A 16,169-nucleotide genomic window follows, 5' to 3' on the forward strand; every position below is an offset into this window, starting at 1 on the left:
TATGGTTTGATTATGGCTGATCTGGAAATCAGCCACAGGAGAGGTGTGCAGAATACCAATATCAGGACTCATTCACACTCTTAAGAGAATGTTGGTTTTTCAAGATGAAAACAAACATGAGAAGATGAATATGTTTTCTATGTGTAATCACTTAAATTCAATCTAAAATCCAACAATATAAGTCTTCGACCATAATGTAGATACAAGTATAGTATTAGAGACTGTTGGAATTGCTACTTTTTCATTGTCTGTCAGTAATTCTCTCTCTTAATTTAAAGCTTAGAATTGCAATAATGGCAAGTACTGGTATAAAAGCATACAGTACAAGGAAATCGACTGTGAACCGGGCTAGTGCCCCAGGATAGTTTTTTTCAATGAACCGGATGCCTTGGGAGAAAACACACGCAGCATTATTTGCAGTGGAACTGTTGGCTCCACCTGTCAAAAGAAACAAACAATTTCTTTAGCAGGTAAATCAGTGAAAGTAAAACTCAGGCTCCAGTCTCTAGCTCATGCCACTCCCTGACATCACTCCCATGAAGAACCAAACCCACAGCAGTATTCTCATCACTGTGGGATAAAACCAGACAAGCCCTATGCTTCTGTGGTTAATCCATAATCAACTCTTTGAAAGGAAGAACAAAAGGCACTAGGAGCTCTCTCTTTTGTTCATGCCAAACAAAGATTAATGGTTTTGCAGACGCATTATCTGGAGTGGCATCAAGAAGCAAGTCGACCCATGTGGTAGACTTACAGTGTTCATATGTGTTGAGGGTTCCAAAATGCAAGAAATAGAGACTGTATGAAGGGCACATTAAAATGAAGCGTTCATTGGTACTAACAGAGTCATGGATTAGTTTTTTAGCAGTTGTTGATCTTGTAATAAAGAGAGATTAATAGATAAAAAATATGTAGCCTTGGAGAGGAGCACAGACACCTGGCTACAACATGCCAAATATCCTAGGGTAGGTCCAAAGCTATAAGTTTTACCCCACTAATGTGTATTAGCTACTAACCCTGCCACCCTGATTGATTGTCTTGTTTTGCAGGTTATTTTGCTCACAACCAGCAAAGCACAGCCTGACAGACCCAAACTGCTCAATAAATACCATGGAACACATTTGAACTGAAGCCTCTCTAGTATCAGAGGATACCTGGTCAGCTGGTTTTTACCTCTCAATACTCCCTCCAGTGATATTTGATCTTAGATTGTGCAATTCTCTTGATTCTCTATTTGTGTAACATTGCTCAAAAAAATTTCCAGCCTGTCATAAACTTAGCTTCCAAAATTCCTCCAAAGAGGGGGTAAGAGAACAGGTGAAAAAGAAAGATGGAAGAACTGTAAGAATGAGAAATGGTTGGAACAAAACAATCAAATTCTGCTTGCTGATGTGGCGTTATAGTCTTTACTAATTAGTAAGTTCTTTTTAGCAACTCAGAAGTTAGCTTTATTTTATCAGGATACATGTACATAGAAGGAAAATAAGCATCAACATCTCATTAAAATTACTTATAATGGACTTTTTTTGAACACTTACCACATGTGAAGTTTAAGCCATAAAATTCATTGACTACAAGGACTTCACTGCTGTATTTTTGAAACGTAAGAAAACTGAGTAGTTTGAAAGGTGTTGGCATATCTTCAATGGTCCTTAAAGAAACAGAGAAGTTAAGCTGGCTTTTACTACATATTAAGAGCCCCCAAATTAAAACAAGCCCTTATTGTTTGTAACCTGTGACAGAAACAGTTCTTGTCTCTACCTGTAGGGTTTCTTTCAAACATAAAGTCTAATTTTAGAGCTAAGTGATGAGACAACCACGAAGGCTGACTTTGGTACAGTGTCACAACATTCAGCCCTGACTTGTTTATGGATGGTCACAAAGAATTCTATGATTGTTTGCTGTTCACATGGCAGTGATAAACTGAAAATGACAAGACCCAATATAAACCTTACTTGCCAAAATGTGTTGCTTTCAAAGTAAGAAACCACCCCTCCCTCCATCTTCAAAACCAAGTAAGACTGAATAGCAATTCATTGCCACAATAATAACAAAGCAAAAATGAAGCAAAAATAATGAGAAAAAACATTCAACAAGACTGGGCAATTTCAGCACCTAAAGCACTTCAAGACTTATAATTCAACGACAAAAAAATTAACAGAAAAAAAACCCCCAGCAACCTAAGTCCCAATGCTATTTTTAATGTCCTTTGTTGCTTATGAAGATGAATCAAAAAGATCCATAATATGACTGAGCAAGGTCTGTGCTGTAAAATAAGGTTAGAAACCACTCTAATGCTTTCAAATTATCATTAAGGCATTAGACTTTGGTAGCAGGAATAAATGTCTTGCCACTATAAACACACATCTTCCTGAAATTAGACAGAGACCAAATAATTAGACATTAAACTAGCTTTATATCATAAGTATAAGCTGAGATCTACTTTAAAGAGACAAAGCATCATCAACTTTGTGAAGATTCAGATAGTTTTCTTGAGGACAACACCATCTGTTGTTAGGCTCACTTCATTTTCATTGGGAGGGTCTCAGGTAAGTATATACTACTTACTCAACATCCTAGGAAATCTGCTTTTAACAATTACACATTTATGCTGGTATGTTCCTCAAAAAAACCAGTAATTTCAGTGTTGACAAATACAAGAGGAAAACTGTTCAAACTTCATGCAATTAGAACACAAACCCATTTATTTGTACACTAATAGAGCAAGTAGATCACAATTTTCCCACATATTTACTACACTACTTAATAATTTTTATAGATTTCAGTCTGTATGGGCAGAAAGAGTAACTGAAAAATTTCCTGGCTAAACTGGATAAAAATAATACTAGTAAAATAGTTGAGAGCAACTGCTTTTTTATACCAGCATTACCAGTGCTTAATGTCTGATAAATTCCAGAAGTAACTAAAAGATGTAGGAAGAGGGATTTTTGGTAGGCTCCTTTAATGAGAACAGCATTTTACAACATCATGTCAGCATCAGAAAAGAATTAAGGTTATATTAATTGTTTAGTTTTATCTTCAATGTATTTGCAAAAAGTGGAGTAAATCCTCAATGTCGTTGTTGATATCTAAAGATATTATTAAGTATCTGTTTTCTGTGTTTAGTACAAGACCCAACAAGATTAGGTAGTTCTGCCTCTGAAGGAGCACAGCCGCTCTTACTTTTCCATTGCTACCTGTGCATTACTGGATTTCTGCAATTTTCTGCAACTGTCCTAGAAGCTCTTCCACAGTCAGATCATTTTAACAGCAACACTGTAACAAAGTAAGATTTTTTTCCTACCTGACTAGTCCCGTTCCCACTACCACACCAGCTGAATTAAGTAGCACCACGCCACTTTGGACTATATTTGGGTCTTGAACCACGCCAAGTATAACAAGTGTTAGTAGTTCACCAATCATGTGAGACGCTAGGACAACAGCAAAGAAAATTCCAAATCTGGCAGCATCAGGATACAATCCTGTAGTCCTGTACAAAGATAAGCAAAAGAACAGTTAAAAAACAATGTTTGGGTAGTAAACTTGGAAAGTGGCTTTTACTTTTGTTTGGAATCTTAACACAAAGGACATCCATTTACTGTCATGATGTAAGTGCACATACATGAGGTTTTCTCCATCTAGGTTGAAGGGGGTTATGCAAAGATGTAATTCATGTAGAAATCCAGGCTGTTTCAAGACAATCACCACTAATCTACTAATTAATTAATTGATTAATTAACTAATCTGCTTCTTCTTGTAGAGTCTTTGCAGTGAGAGTCATCATGTAAGTCACATATTAAAAGAACATCTTTATGCAGGTAATTAACAGGTGGGATTTTGCACTTCTGATAATGTGCAAGCAAACATAAGTATGGATATACTCAATTAAATGAAAAACTAATTGAATTCACCACCCATATAATTCATACCAACGCAATTTCCCCCATACTCCTGCATTCTTTAATGCGACATGCTGTTCTCAGTTTTCCCCTAGCTAACTCAAGGGAAAAAGTTCTCTCAATCTGTACTCAAGATGAAAAAGTTAAGAAAAGCCAGCAATTGCTTGACAAACTTAATTCAGCCTTACAGTGTATGTGACAGATGACAAAATCTTTTATTACATTACTCTTTTAACACATTACTCTTTTTCCAAAATACCTCATACCAAAATTGCCTCACACTAGGTGCACAGTGAATGCTTTGCTTAGCTAACAAGCAGCAATTCAACATTTAATTTTCTTTTATTTGTTGCTCAGTGCAAGACCCTATGTCTTTTTTTTTTAATCCACCATGTTCGAATATGATCTTGAAGTAGAAATTTTCTCACAGGCTTTCCGGTAGCGTTTTTTGTAACATCGGAATAATTAATAAATAGATGGATGAACATTGACTCTTCCAGTATTAAACACTCAGCGAGCTAGCAAGTATTTAACAACTTTTAAGTACAGATTGGTGCAGAAGAAACAGCTCTCCAAAGTCCTAGCAGAAAACTATCACCTCTGAGCTGCTCTAATACTTAACACAGAGATATGGAGACACAAGCTAGTAAATCTGGGGTATGAATAAAACAGAAGAAGGCCTTAACAAGAAAAACAGCCCAAAGAGAGAATATTACAGCAATACAATAACAACATGATGTGAACTGTCAGAAGATTTCCCAGAGGTATATTCAGCTACGAAAATCTGCATAGACAGGACATTTACTTGATTGCAAAGAGGCTCTCTTTGAGCTTGGCCAGATCTGCCTTGTATCTCTGATCAGGTCAGAGTTCGGGTCTGCCCGACCCAACTGTCTGACCCTACAAACTCTATGAGAAACAGCTTGTAAGCACACATGCCAGAGGTTGTCAAAGCCTCTCAAAAAATTAGTCCATCCAGCAAAGTTCAGTCCTGCATAACAACTGCCAAAATTTCATCCAGAAACTGCTTGCCCTAAGAGGTCTAAGAGCATTGTGAAATCACTTTGACACATCCCTAGAGGCTTCCAAACAACTGCAATATTGGAAAGATAATACCTGTAAATATTATCCATTAACTGGAGACTCACTATTTATTGTTGATTGTGTTTGAGCCAACGAAAGCACAGGGGCAAAGTCTCTGCTCACGTGGATTCCCTGTTTGTTACGGAATTGAGCGTGTCATTGAGCCTAGGAGGCTGCTTTCCAAATGGCTGCTTCCTCAGCACCAGTCACAAACAGAAGATCAGCACAGCACTTGGTGGAAGAGTAATTTCTGTCTGTCTGTGAAAAAAAGGCTTCTCAGGGAGCCCTGCCTGAAGTAGGCAGCACTGACAGCTTGCAGAAATAAAAGCCCAAGTAGCTAAGGGACAAAGGTGGCTACTTTTCATATCAACACCAAACTACAAAAAAAACCTGCGCATGCATGCAACTCCTCACACCTGGAAGAGCAGAAATCTTCTCAGGGATCTTCTCATTTCACTGAGATTTCAAGTGGAAAGAATTAAGTAAATGATGAGCACTGCCCCTCACTGCCTACTATAGACCTGATGGAAGAAGAAAATAGTTATCCTTTTCTGAGTTTTTCCAGATAGGGGAAAAATGTTACTACAAAATTGCCTGGGCAGAGATTCTAATTCAGAAGTCCAAGCAATTTTGTGTAGTCCTACTTTATCCATTTTCCATCCATCTTACTGGAAAGTAAGAGCACTAACATGCATAGCTACAGCAGAATGGCTCCTGCACTTTAGCTCTTTTAGGAAGATGTATCCACTTACCAATTTTGAACAGCTTATCAGAGAACTTGCAACCACGACACAAACCAAGCCTGCTCATCACTTGTACACGTTTGTACTACAGACTGCCAATTGACTGCAACTGTCCCAGGAAAACTAAAATTAACTTTGGTACACTAGACATCTCTCAATATTATTAAAGAAAAAGACTGAAGGACAGAAATTTGTGCTTTTCTTTGGAGGGTGTAAGAAAGGGATCCAGATTTCATCACTTCCATATGCTGTAGTTAAACCCCAATGTCCCAGGAAATAAAAGTTTTGTTACTGTCATGTACCTACAGGTGACTTCCTCACTTTGGGGTTTTTTTGTTTTTTAAAAATTTCCTGTCTTTCTAAATGCAATGTAAAATGACACTTCCTGCTTTCAATATGACACAAGGATGATAACTGTCCCAAGTCCATTAAATCTTTCCAAGTTACCTAGAGAACTGGTAATTTACTTACTGGAGAAGTGTTTTCAGTTCTGCCTGAAAGAGAAGGGCTAAATTTGTGTCATCTTTCCTGATGCTTGCTGTGTAATCATTTTGAGAGACAACAGCAGGAAGCCATGCCAGGAGGCCCTTTGCTGACATCTTATCTGACACTGGTAACAAAAAGAAAATGACAATCCAACAGATGGTCTAAATGCTTACCAGTATATGAAGGTGCTGAAAATGGCCACACTGATGACACTGAAGGGCAGGAAATGGACTATGTAAGCCACAAGCATTTGCCATTTCTTATACAAGCCATCTTTACTTTCTTGGTCACTGATAGCACGTAGAGGTGGGACTGAATTAGATACATAAGAAATAAAGTAAATTACGATTAAACAGAGAGAGCAAGACTTGTTAGCAGAATGATCTGAAGCACAGAGACAACTTTGAGAATATATCACAAACACTCTGCCTAAACCACTCCAATCACTTTTTCCCCCACTACAAATGCAAAGCGTGCTCCCTGCAGATTGCAAACATTAGTAAGTTTAATGAAAGAGGCCTAAATTATCAGCATGCAGGACAGCCTTCTCTTTTTGCCTATACAAATTAAAGACATGGGAAAACTTCTGTCACTGGCTAGTTTATGGAGGTGCTCTGATTTCAAGCTGATGACAGCAGTGTATGCTCCCTACATGAGCAAAACAGTTTTTAGGGCTGTAAATGGAAACTACTGTTGCTTTCACCTGTAAGAGAAAAATCCTTTAAAAAACTGTAATCATCACATAATACTCATAAATCCAATAATGCTTAATTGCTGTCAAACTGTTTTGTATTTCTATCTTTTCCACATGTCTGATTTTGAGCTCACTTAGATATTAACGAGACCTAGACTTTGTCTTGCCTGTAAAATGCCACACACAGGCAAATCTCTTGCATAGTTTAGAATAAAGCCTTCATAGACAGGTCAGCTGTAAAAAAGCAAGACAAGGATCAGGGCATATTCCCTTAAATTCCATTGAATGTTGTGCTTCTGTATCAACTCTAACATTATCTAGAACAGTGAAGATCCTTTAAATTACTATCTTTAAAGCATACTTTTTCTTATTTAAGACCGAGGGGCAGCAACACCTGCTGCTGCACGTAAGACAGGACAGAAACTCACACAGGGCCACAGCATTGAGCATCCCTGTGTAGGGGGGGGCACTCACGCACTGGTAGACAAGCCCCACGCGGTCCTGCACGGCTCCCTGGGTCAGGTCATTCCTTAGTCTAAGAAGGAAAAAGGCTATAAACAAGCCAAACAACAGATTCTGGAGGAGACGCATGATGATGCCTATCTTATCTCTGGAGAGGTTTCTTGTTGTTCTCCTGATAATGAAACAAAACATCAACAAAAGTCTTGTTAGCTACAAATGAATACATGTTGGTAGGGTATTAAGCTTTGTACAAATCTTAGATATACAGTGTCAGCATAGAGCTAATATATTAAAAAGATAAGGGACATGTACAACGGGAGATCAAAACACAAGGAACTGCATCTATGCATGATGGAGGGGAAACCTGAAAGATTATTGCAGAAGATAATTGCTTTAAAAATGGGGGGGAAGCCTTACCGTAAAAGAATCAAGATTTGGTAAAAGCCACTGGGCGAGTCTTTATTTTTGAATGGTATTGGTGGCAGCTCCTTCACACACTTTGTTTTTTCAATGGCTGCCAGTGCTTTGCTAAAAATCTCTGAGTTTCTGTAGGCTGATACAAAGTCCTGAACCCTACTGTAGGTTTCGAGTTCATGTTCCTTGCTTCGGGTGTCCACAGATGTCAGATCCACTGTAAAAATTACAAAGCTTTTACTTTATATACACATCACTTTACCTTCATATCGTTTTTTCCCTTGCAACTAACATCTTCTTGTCTCTATTCTAAAATGTGCAAAGATGAAAACGTCCATTGAAAGTGTTCAAGGATTCTTCCTCCCTTCTGTTACATGCAGCATGAATTAATTAACTGTGTAGCCACAAGAAATCTGTGTTTTGTGGCCTCTGTAGGACCCTGCAGTTCAGGTCTTTGATCTGGAAATGCAAGGCCTGAGCACTGTGGAACTCGGGAAAGGTAACTACTTCACAGAGGTAACATTCCTTTCTAACTAGTCCACCTAAACATACTCCTGGCACCTGCAATTCTTTCTCTGGCAGATAGGAAATATGCGTGTTCCATTTCTCCAAGTCATACAGATTCAGTAATAGTGCTAAAACGCCTTAGGAATTTCCCTTTTCCCTAACAGCAATGAATTAGCCAAGGTTTTGAAAACTGGATTGTTGTTCTCAGAAATATTTGTTCTTACCCAATTTTATATTACTCTTCTACATCTGGTAAGATGACTTCATCAGTTATTTATTCCTAAGGTTTCTCTCATCCTTAGATTTCAGTTTTGCAATGTTCTGTTCAATTTCAAATACAAATTCAACAGAAGGAGGCCTTGTCCAAGATTTGTAATTTGTCCTCAAGATCTGAATTAGGCTTATGAAGTTCCCTGGTGTTCTAAAAGCTGGAATTCAGCAGAATTGTCTTTAATGGTAAACATTTCCAAAATGAACCCTTCACTTTTACAAACATGAACATCCCAAACGCAGAAACAATTTTTAAAACTTGGCCAGTGTGACTTGCTGGAATGGCAACAGGGTGTGCTTTAAAAGAATTGTAACACTGACTACTAACTAGACCAACTAGCTAATGCCTACCATGCATTAGTACTTTTTATAAACATGTGACAGTTCAATAATATAATCCACATCAATATCCAGGATCTATTTTCCTCTGCTTCTGGTGTAAATGATATCAGAATCTGTCCCTTCATTCACATCAAATCACACAAAAAAATATAAACTACCAATTTTCAAAAGACTAAATATTCTGATGATTCTTTGCTCTAATCTGTATTTTTTCCCTTTCTTGTCACATTCAAAGGTTGACATTTGAAGAATGCAGTACTCTCTTTACCAAGCTTTTTTAAAAGTGGGTCTAAATCTCAAATCATCTATGCTTTTCAAGACTATTCAAATTTATGAAGGCAAAATTATCCTCACTGTCATACCAGTATTTTCAGCTTTATCCCATTCCAGCTTCATGTCAACAACCATCCTCTCTTCTCACTGAGTTTAGAATGCCATGTAGACAATAGGAAAACAGTGCCTGCTCTGAATGCAGATTTTTGGATTGGTCAAATTCCCTGGTTAGTGCTCAGCTAGCATTGCCAGAAATTAACCTAACATGTTGGATTTAAATAGAGTTACATACATGGCTGCATATCCATACACAAACAAACACATCCACATTCTCTTCAAACTTGTGCCTGTAGAGATCAGGGACACGGATGTCCTGCAGCAAAACCAAGCCTCATTTCCAAAGTCTCCTGCTGACCCTTTTTTTCCATTCTGAATTGGTAAAACAATATTCTCCCGCTTATGCCAACAGCTTGTTATCATCATCTCCTGAAGTATCCATTCTGTTCCAGTAGTTCACCCTACTTTCAGAAACCCAAACTTTCAGAAAACTCAAACTAAGAATTCCTGGAAATTGATTCCTCAAGCCATCCCATATTTATTTTACATCCTTCTCTCCATGCAACAACTCTTTTCAGTTGTTTGGCATCATAGAATCTGTAAGAGCATGGGATTTTCCACAGTTTTGGAATCAAATTAATTTTCCAACGTCCAATGCACAGCCATAGGACAGGTTTCATGAAGTTGAGATTCGTTTTTTATTTGTAGTTTATTCAGTTTCTGCAAATATGGCTCTTTTATTATAGAGTCATTAGGAATGACATGGGGCCAGCCCTCTCTCTGAGCTGAAAATAATTTAAAAGTTGGAGCAGAATTCAAACATATTTCTATCTCTGGAAAAAACTAACTTGGGGAAGAAAACAAACTGTTTTACCAAAACAACTTAGACAAACTTACCATAGAAGTCAAAAGGATTTGATTGCTCAGGACAAGAATAGCCACAGTCACTAAAAAATGTGATCATTTCCATAGGGTTCCCACAGAAAACCATTTCTCCAAAGCTCATGATGGCTATTTTATCAAATAACTGGTGGGGGAAAATTAATATATTAGCATTATGTATTAAGAATCACAGAACATGCTGACTTGGAAGGACTCTATCAGGATCATCGAGTCCAACTCCTGGCCCTGCATAAGACACTCCAAGAATCACACCATGTGCCTGAGAACTTTGTCCAAAAGCTTCTTGAACTATCAGACTTGGTGTTGTGGCCACTTCCCTGGGCAGCCTGTTCCCAACCACCCTCTGTGTGAAAAATCTTTTTCTAATATCCAGCCTAAACCTCGCCTGTCACACGTCAGGCAATTTCCTCAGGTCCTGTCACTGGGCACCACAGCAATCAGAGAAGGAGTGCATTCATTCTTGAGTACAGCTACTGTCTTGGCAATAGAAATGCTTTGATGGGAAAAATAGTTTTGACATGTTCAAACTTCCTTACTGTATTTCTCTCTAAAGAAGTTTGTCTTTTCTTTCACTCCTCTCATTGGTGATTATGCAAAATGACACACCTTTAAGCTCTAGTGGTTCTCAAAACTGTCAATGACAACAGCATACAGAGGTAATCCACAAAAGAGATGTGGCTTTTTGACTTCACTTGTAACGCACCTTCATTCACTGACTGACCTCCTGCTTAATAGCCCCAGTCTGTAAAACCCCCAAATTGTTGGCAAGAGTATCCTGAAGTGCTTGAGGACTCTAATAGCACTGCTCTTCAGGTGAACATTTGCCAGGGCAAGGTTCCCATTAGCTATGATCAATCCAGGCTCTCAAGACACCAGGGCTGCTTTCATTCCAGAAAAGCACTGTTGCTCCCCTCTGGCTCCAGATCTATTTACACTCCATTCAGCCACCCAGGGAAGAGGAATTTTGCATTTATGTGGCATTCATGTGCATAAAAGCAAAGTGAGAAACAGTAATGGGAAGGGAGAAATGCTCTCCCCAACACAAACAAACCCTGCAAGGCCCCCACTTGACCAAGGTGTACCCATATGCCTTGCCATGGCTTCTCCCAGTGGTTTTGGTTTGGGTAGCTGCATAACACAAGTGTTAGGCACACAGCCAGAGTCCTGACTATTTTCACAGGGCAATGTGTGTCCCAAAGTGACTGGCATAAGCCCAGAGGTGCAAAATTCAAGAGAAGCCTCTAATTATGCACAGGAAGGGAAAAGAGGCAGCTATACTGGATCCTGTACTTCCATCCTGAAAAGAACCTAAGTACTAAAAGGTCTGGTGGAAAAGCCAAGAGTGAGTAGGTATCATCTACCTTGAAAAGCTCTGAGCGAGGCTGATGGATTGTAAGAATCACAATCCTGTCTCTGTGTGCAAGCTCTGAGAGAAGCAAGACAAGCTGGTTTGCAGTCAGGCAGTCCAGCCCAGTTGTTGGTTCATCAAGTAGCATGACCTCTGTCAAACAACAAGGAATAGCTTTAAAATTCAGATAAATAAGGAGCAAATGGCATAGCTTCTGCCCTTAAAGCTAATTCAGCAAATAACAGGGAAATTATTTTACAGGTGAAGTTCCACACATAAAACAGAGTATATGCATTGCCATGACATGATCTTTCAGTTTTAGTTAGTTTCAGTGGTTCAGGTGCAATGACTAGGAATCAGGACGTTGAAAATACTTCAAAGAATAATACTTCTTTTTCTAAATTCATGTGAAATCTGAAAATTACCAAAATAGTTTTGATGCATACATCTGCTTCTAAGAACAATAATGATAAATTTCAGCATGTACAAAATTGTAAATATAAGCGACAAAATTAGCTAGGAGTTATATATTCTGAATTAAAATTTATATATACACACAGAATTCATTATGAACAAACCAAGAATTGTTAAAATACAGCAGATGCAATTCCATAGATTGAACCAGATGTTACTGCCTTTTCTTCATTATTTTATTGCACATGAAAGGGAAACACTTATAATCAAATCTATTATTTTTATAAAGATGAGACATTGCACAGACAAAGGCAGTCCTACCTTGATCAGGGTACGAGGGGAGGAGAGTTTTCACCACAGGTTTATCTACACAGAACTACTACAGTGTTTACTATAGAGTTTAGTGAGGTCCTGAGCAGCAACTACACCCCAGGAGCCACCAGCAGCAGGGATGTACTTCACTGTGCTACTTAAACTCCTTCCTGCCTAATATGCAGTTGTAGCACACCCACATGGCTACAAGGACCCCAGCATCCAATAAATACGTGCTGTACATTCACTCTGTGAGATTCTGGCACCTTCAAGAAGCTCTCTCAAAACTGACAAGATTTTTCCCATGGATAATCCTTCCATAGTTACTCAGCTTTGATTTCCTTTCATTGGAATTTTTTTGGCTCTGGAACACATATGGCTGTCACACATACGCAGATCAAGGGCAGCTACTCCACTGCAAGGCTTACTGCTTGCACATGTATGGCTCTAATGTACTCAAAAATGATAAATTAATAGGCCACAACCAACATTTAGGAAGAGTGAACACAGAAAGACTTAAAGTTGATAAATCCAAATCTAAACCTATGTTCAGTCCCTAAGATTTTTTAATTTCTTTCCAAGATCAACTAACAGATCAATGTCAGACCTCAGTTATTGCTTATTCTTTTCTGTTGTCACCAGACTGGCTTCTGCTGAATTAAAGAATGCAAATGCTTTTGTATTTTAAAGTGGTTTATGGAAGCCTGTGGTAGGAGCACGAAGTGACACAACCTTGTTTTATTTTGAGAATCCATGCAGTGGTACTTACTGGGATCTTGCAAAAGCTGGGCTGCAACTGATACCCGACGCCTCTCACCCCCAGAAATTCCTGCAACATTCCGGCTTCCAATTACTTTGTCAGCAATGTGGCTGAGACTCAGCTCAGCCATAACTGCATCTACCTGAAAAATAATTACAATTTCAAAAGACTAAACACAGTCCAACTCAGACACCTGTGTGCAATGGTAAAAAACAGCCAAAAATAGGATGCAATTTTAAGTTAAAGCTTTACCAGTATCCTGCTTGCATCCATACTAGTTGGACAGTATCTGACCTAATTTCTATTTGATTATTTTTAATACATTATTTAACTCATTATTTTAAAATTTTTATTTCAATGTATTCTGAAATGAGAAAATTTCAGCTTCACTTGACATTAAGAGATGAAGAGTTCAGAGGTAGGACTAGAAGTTAAGGTATGGAGTATGCATAATATGCTGCTCTGGCTTCCAAAATCAGGGAGCAGGAAGACACTTCAACTCTGGGGAAGTATAAAGTACTGAGTGGAAGACTGGGGAAGAGAGAAGACAGAAAGCAAGACCCTCTGGTCAGGAATATCCAATTTTACTTTCAACAGAATTAAAAAAGAGCCCTTTAGATAAATCTGAAACACACTGATTTTATCAAGAAAGCAGCTTGTAAGGGGCTTGGCAGACCAGTGCTTTTTTGAGCTGTTGTGTTTAGTGAGAGATGTCCTACAGGAGACAGAGTGGTGCCAAAATCAGTTGTGTTGTCCATGAGACTTGCCAGCACACATGGCCCCAAATACCCCAGAGAACCGAGGCTCCCCTCTGGGGAAGGGGAACTGGTCTCAATACCAGGACGAGCATCTCCTGCAGTAGTAACTGCTTCAGCTTTGGGTGGGAGGGCTTTGTCCCAGCAGAATCGTGATGTCCTGGGGCACCAGCACAAGCCCCTTGAAGACTTGGGACCACCAGAGAGCTTGTGTCCTACTCCTGTCCCTCAGCAGGGGGATCTCTCCCCATGTGCAGAATGAGGATTACAAAACCTCATAAACATAAAACACAGCCATGGATGGAAAGTGCTGCTGGTGAAAGCATTTCATGACATCCTGTATGACTTTCTGTTGGAAGACTGTAAAATACTGACCTTCTTTTTGATGGAGCTGTTGGAGGAATTCTTAAGAGTTAGTAAAGCTGTGTAGGTCAAAGACTCCCGTATGGTGAGAAAGCTTAACAAAGTGTCACTCTGAAAAAAAAAGTGAAGAGGAAGAAGCAATTAGTGCTGTAGTAATTAAAATTCTGTCCCTCTTCATGCAAGCTTAATCACTCATACAGCTTATGAACTGATTTGTTCCAAATATACTAGCAAAATCACACTCACATTACACTACTCCATTACACTAACAACTACACAAAAGGAAGCACAGTACTCAAAAAATAAATGTAGAAATCAACCTGTGGCACATAAGAGAAGCAATCTCTGAACTGTTCCCTCTTCAGCTGATGGCCATTCAGATACACTTCACCAAAGAAGTTGTCTTTATATCCCAGTCTTCCTGATATTGCATCCAGAAGTGTTGTTTTCCCAGATCCTTTCAAACAACAAAATTTAATCATGTGCTGAGATGAATTTTATGATTCCAAGAGTAGTAGTCTGACTTACGGACACACATGAAAAGTACAAATTTGGATTTTTCCTCAAAAAACTTAAAATAATAGGCCCTGAAAATGCAGCTAATTAAGAGAAAGTAAACGGGAAAACTAGAATGCAAATTAGCATTTAATTCATAAAGAATTCACACTTTGCAGTGAAACATTTGAGTTTTGAACTAACCTTGTCTGTTATTGAAGTTGTAATTGTTAGTTAGATGACAGAAGACTGAGGTCTGAAAACCAAGCACCAGTTTTACAAAGCAGAAGTTAAAATCAGCCACACTTTTATTATTTAAAACACAGACCTCAGTCACATTCATGTCACTGTAGAAATCACTAGTATTAACTGTGATCTTATTTCTTTTAAAGTACTGGAACAACTTACCAGAATTTCCTAAAATCCCCATAATCTGGCCACTTTCTATGTGAAATGAAACATCCTTAAGTATTTGCCGGGTCCATTTTTTACAATATAAAGAAAAGTTCCACCATGGGCCAACACGCTCTCTTGGAAAATAAACATTAATAAAAAATTAGAGAGAGAATATGTAAAAATTTTGCATAAAGCAAGTGAATGGTTCATAGCTACTTGCATGTGGGATGGGAGCTGCAGGTATTTTAAAATATGGAAATATAAAAATATTTTCCCCCTTTTCCCCTCCATAAGGCTTCAACTTTGGCATTACCTGGACGAGGTCTGACTTTTCAGAATGATTGCTAAGAGGTTTTCGGACCACAACCAAATGGGGCAAACGTGAACTGTGGCTTTATTTGCTGATGATGTTTACCAACATTAATTCACCTGTGCCTTTCCTTAGGGCCTCGTGTTATCCCTCTGGCAGCAGCAAGAAAGGCAGCAGTGCACAACGTTTGGAAACCTCCTCTAAAGCATGTCCTTCAGGGAAGGAGATGTGGAGAGGCTCTGGAGAGCTCTGCCCTGAAGATGCAGGACCCAGTGCCATGAGGGGGCCTGGCCCATGAGGGGGCCCGGCACCATGAGGGGGCCCAGAACCATGAGGGGGCCCGGCACCATGAGGGGGCCCAGAACCATGAGGGGCCATGGCATCACGAGGGGGCCCAGAACCATGAGGGGCCATGGCATCACGAGGGGGCCCAGCACCATGAAGGGACCCGGCACTATGAGGGGCCATGGGACCATGAGGGGGCCGGGCACCATGGCCATGCTGGGCCGCGGCCGAGCCCCCAGCCCCCGGCCCACAGCCCAGCCCCCGGCGCCGGAGCAGGGACCCTCCACACAGCCCTCCCAGCCCTACCTGATGGTGTAGGAGACGCCCTGCACGCTGATGCTGCCGGGGAGCTGCCCCACAGCCTTCCCGTCGCATGCGTGCCCGATGCTGCCGTTCTTCTCCAGGGTGGGAGACGCTCTGCCCGACATCCTCGGTTGCCGGAGCTCCGCAGCCTCCCTGCGTCCCTCAGGCTGCCGGCCGGGTGCCTGCCACTGCCACTGCCACTGCCACTGCCACTGCCACTGCCACTGCCGCCGCCACCATTCCTCCGTGGCACCGTAGAGGGGCCGCTCCCGCTGTCCCGGGTCAGGGCAGGTCG

At 39.9% G+C, this 16,169-nt stretch overlaps 1 protein-coding gene across 1 annotated transcript; it reads right to left on the minus strand.

Annotated features, from left to right (window-relative positions):
* Positions 1-129: 129 nt before the first annotated feature.
* Positions 130-15,111, minus strand: ABCG5 (ATP binding cassette subfamily G member 5). The gene is made up of 12 exons (XM_014883167.2): positions 14,989-15,111; positions 14,406-14,542; positions 14,098-14,196; positions 12,977-13,109; positions 11,495-11,634; positions 10,128-10,257; positions 7,785-7,998; positions 7,334-7,539; positions 6,385-6,523; positions 3,305-3,490; positions 1,539-1,651; positions 130-438 (listed from the first exon to the last, which is right to left on the minus strand). Exons 1-12 carry the CDS (start codon positions 15,008-15,010, stop codon positions 242-244), a joined length of 1,716 nt encoding a protein of 571 aa, XP_014738653.2. The 5' UTR covers positions 15,011-15,111; the 3' UTR covers positions 130-241.
* Between the last annotated feature and the right edge of the window lie 1,058 nt (positions 15,112-16,169).

This window comes from Sturnus vulgaris, chromosome 3 (genome assembly GCF_052056855.1).
Source record: "Sturnus vulgaris isolate bStuVul1 chromosome 3, bStuVul1.hap1, whole genome shotgun sequence".
Taxonomy (NCBI): Eukaryota; Metazoa; Chordata; class Aves; order Passeriformes; family Sturnidae; genus Sturnus; species Sturnus vulgaris.

Coding starts and splice junctions, on each gene's coding strand:
- ABCG5 (XM_014883167.2), bottom strand. CDS start 15,010: ATGGGGATTTTAGGAAATTCTG. Junction 7,999..10,127: donor AAATCCTTTTGACTTCTATG/GTAAGTTTGTCT, acceptor TAATTTTTACAG/TGGATCTGACATCTGTGGAC. Junction 7,540..7,784: donor CAAATCTTGATTCTTTTACG/GTAAGGCTTCCC, acceptor TTTCATTATCAG/GAGAACAACAAGAAACCTCT.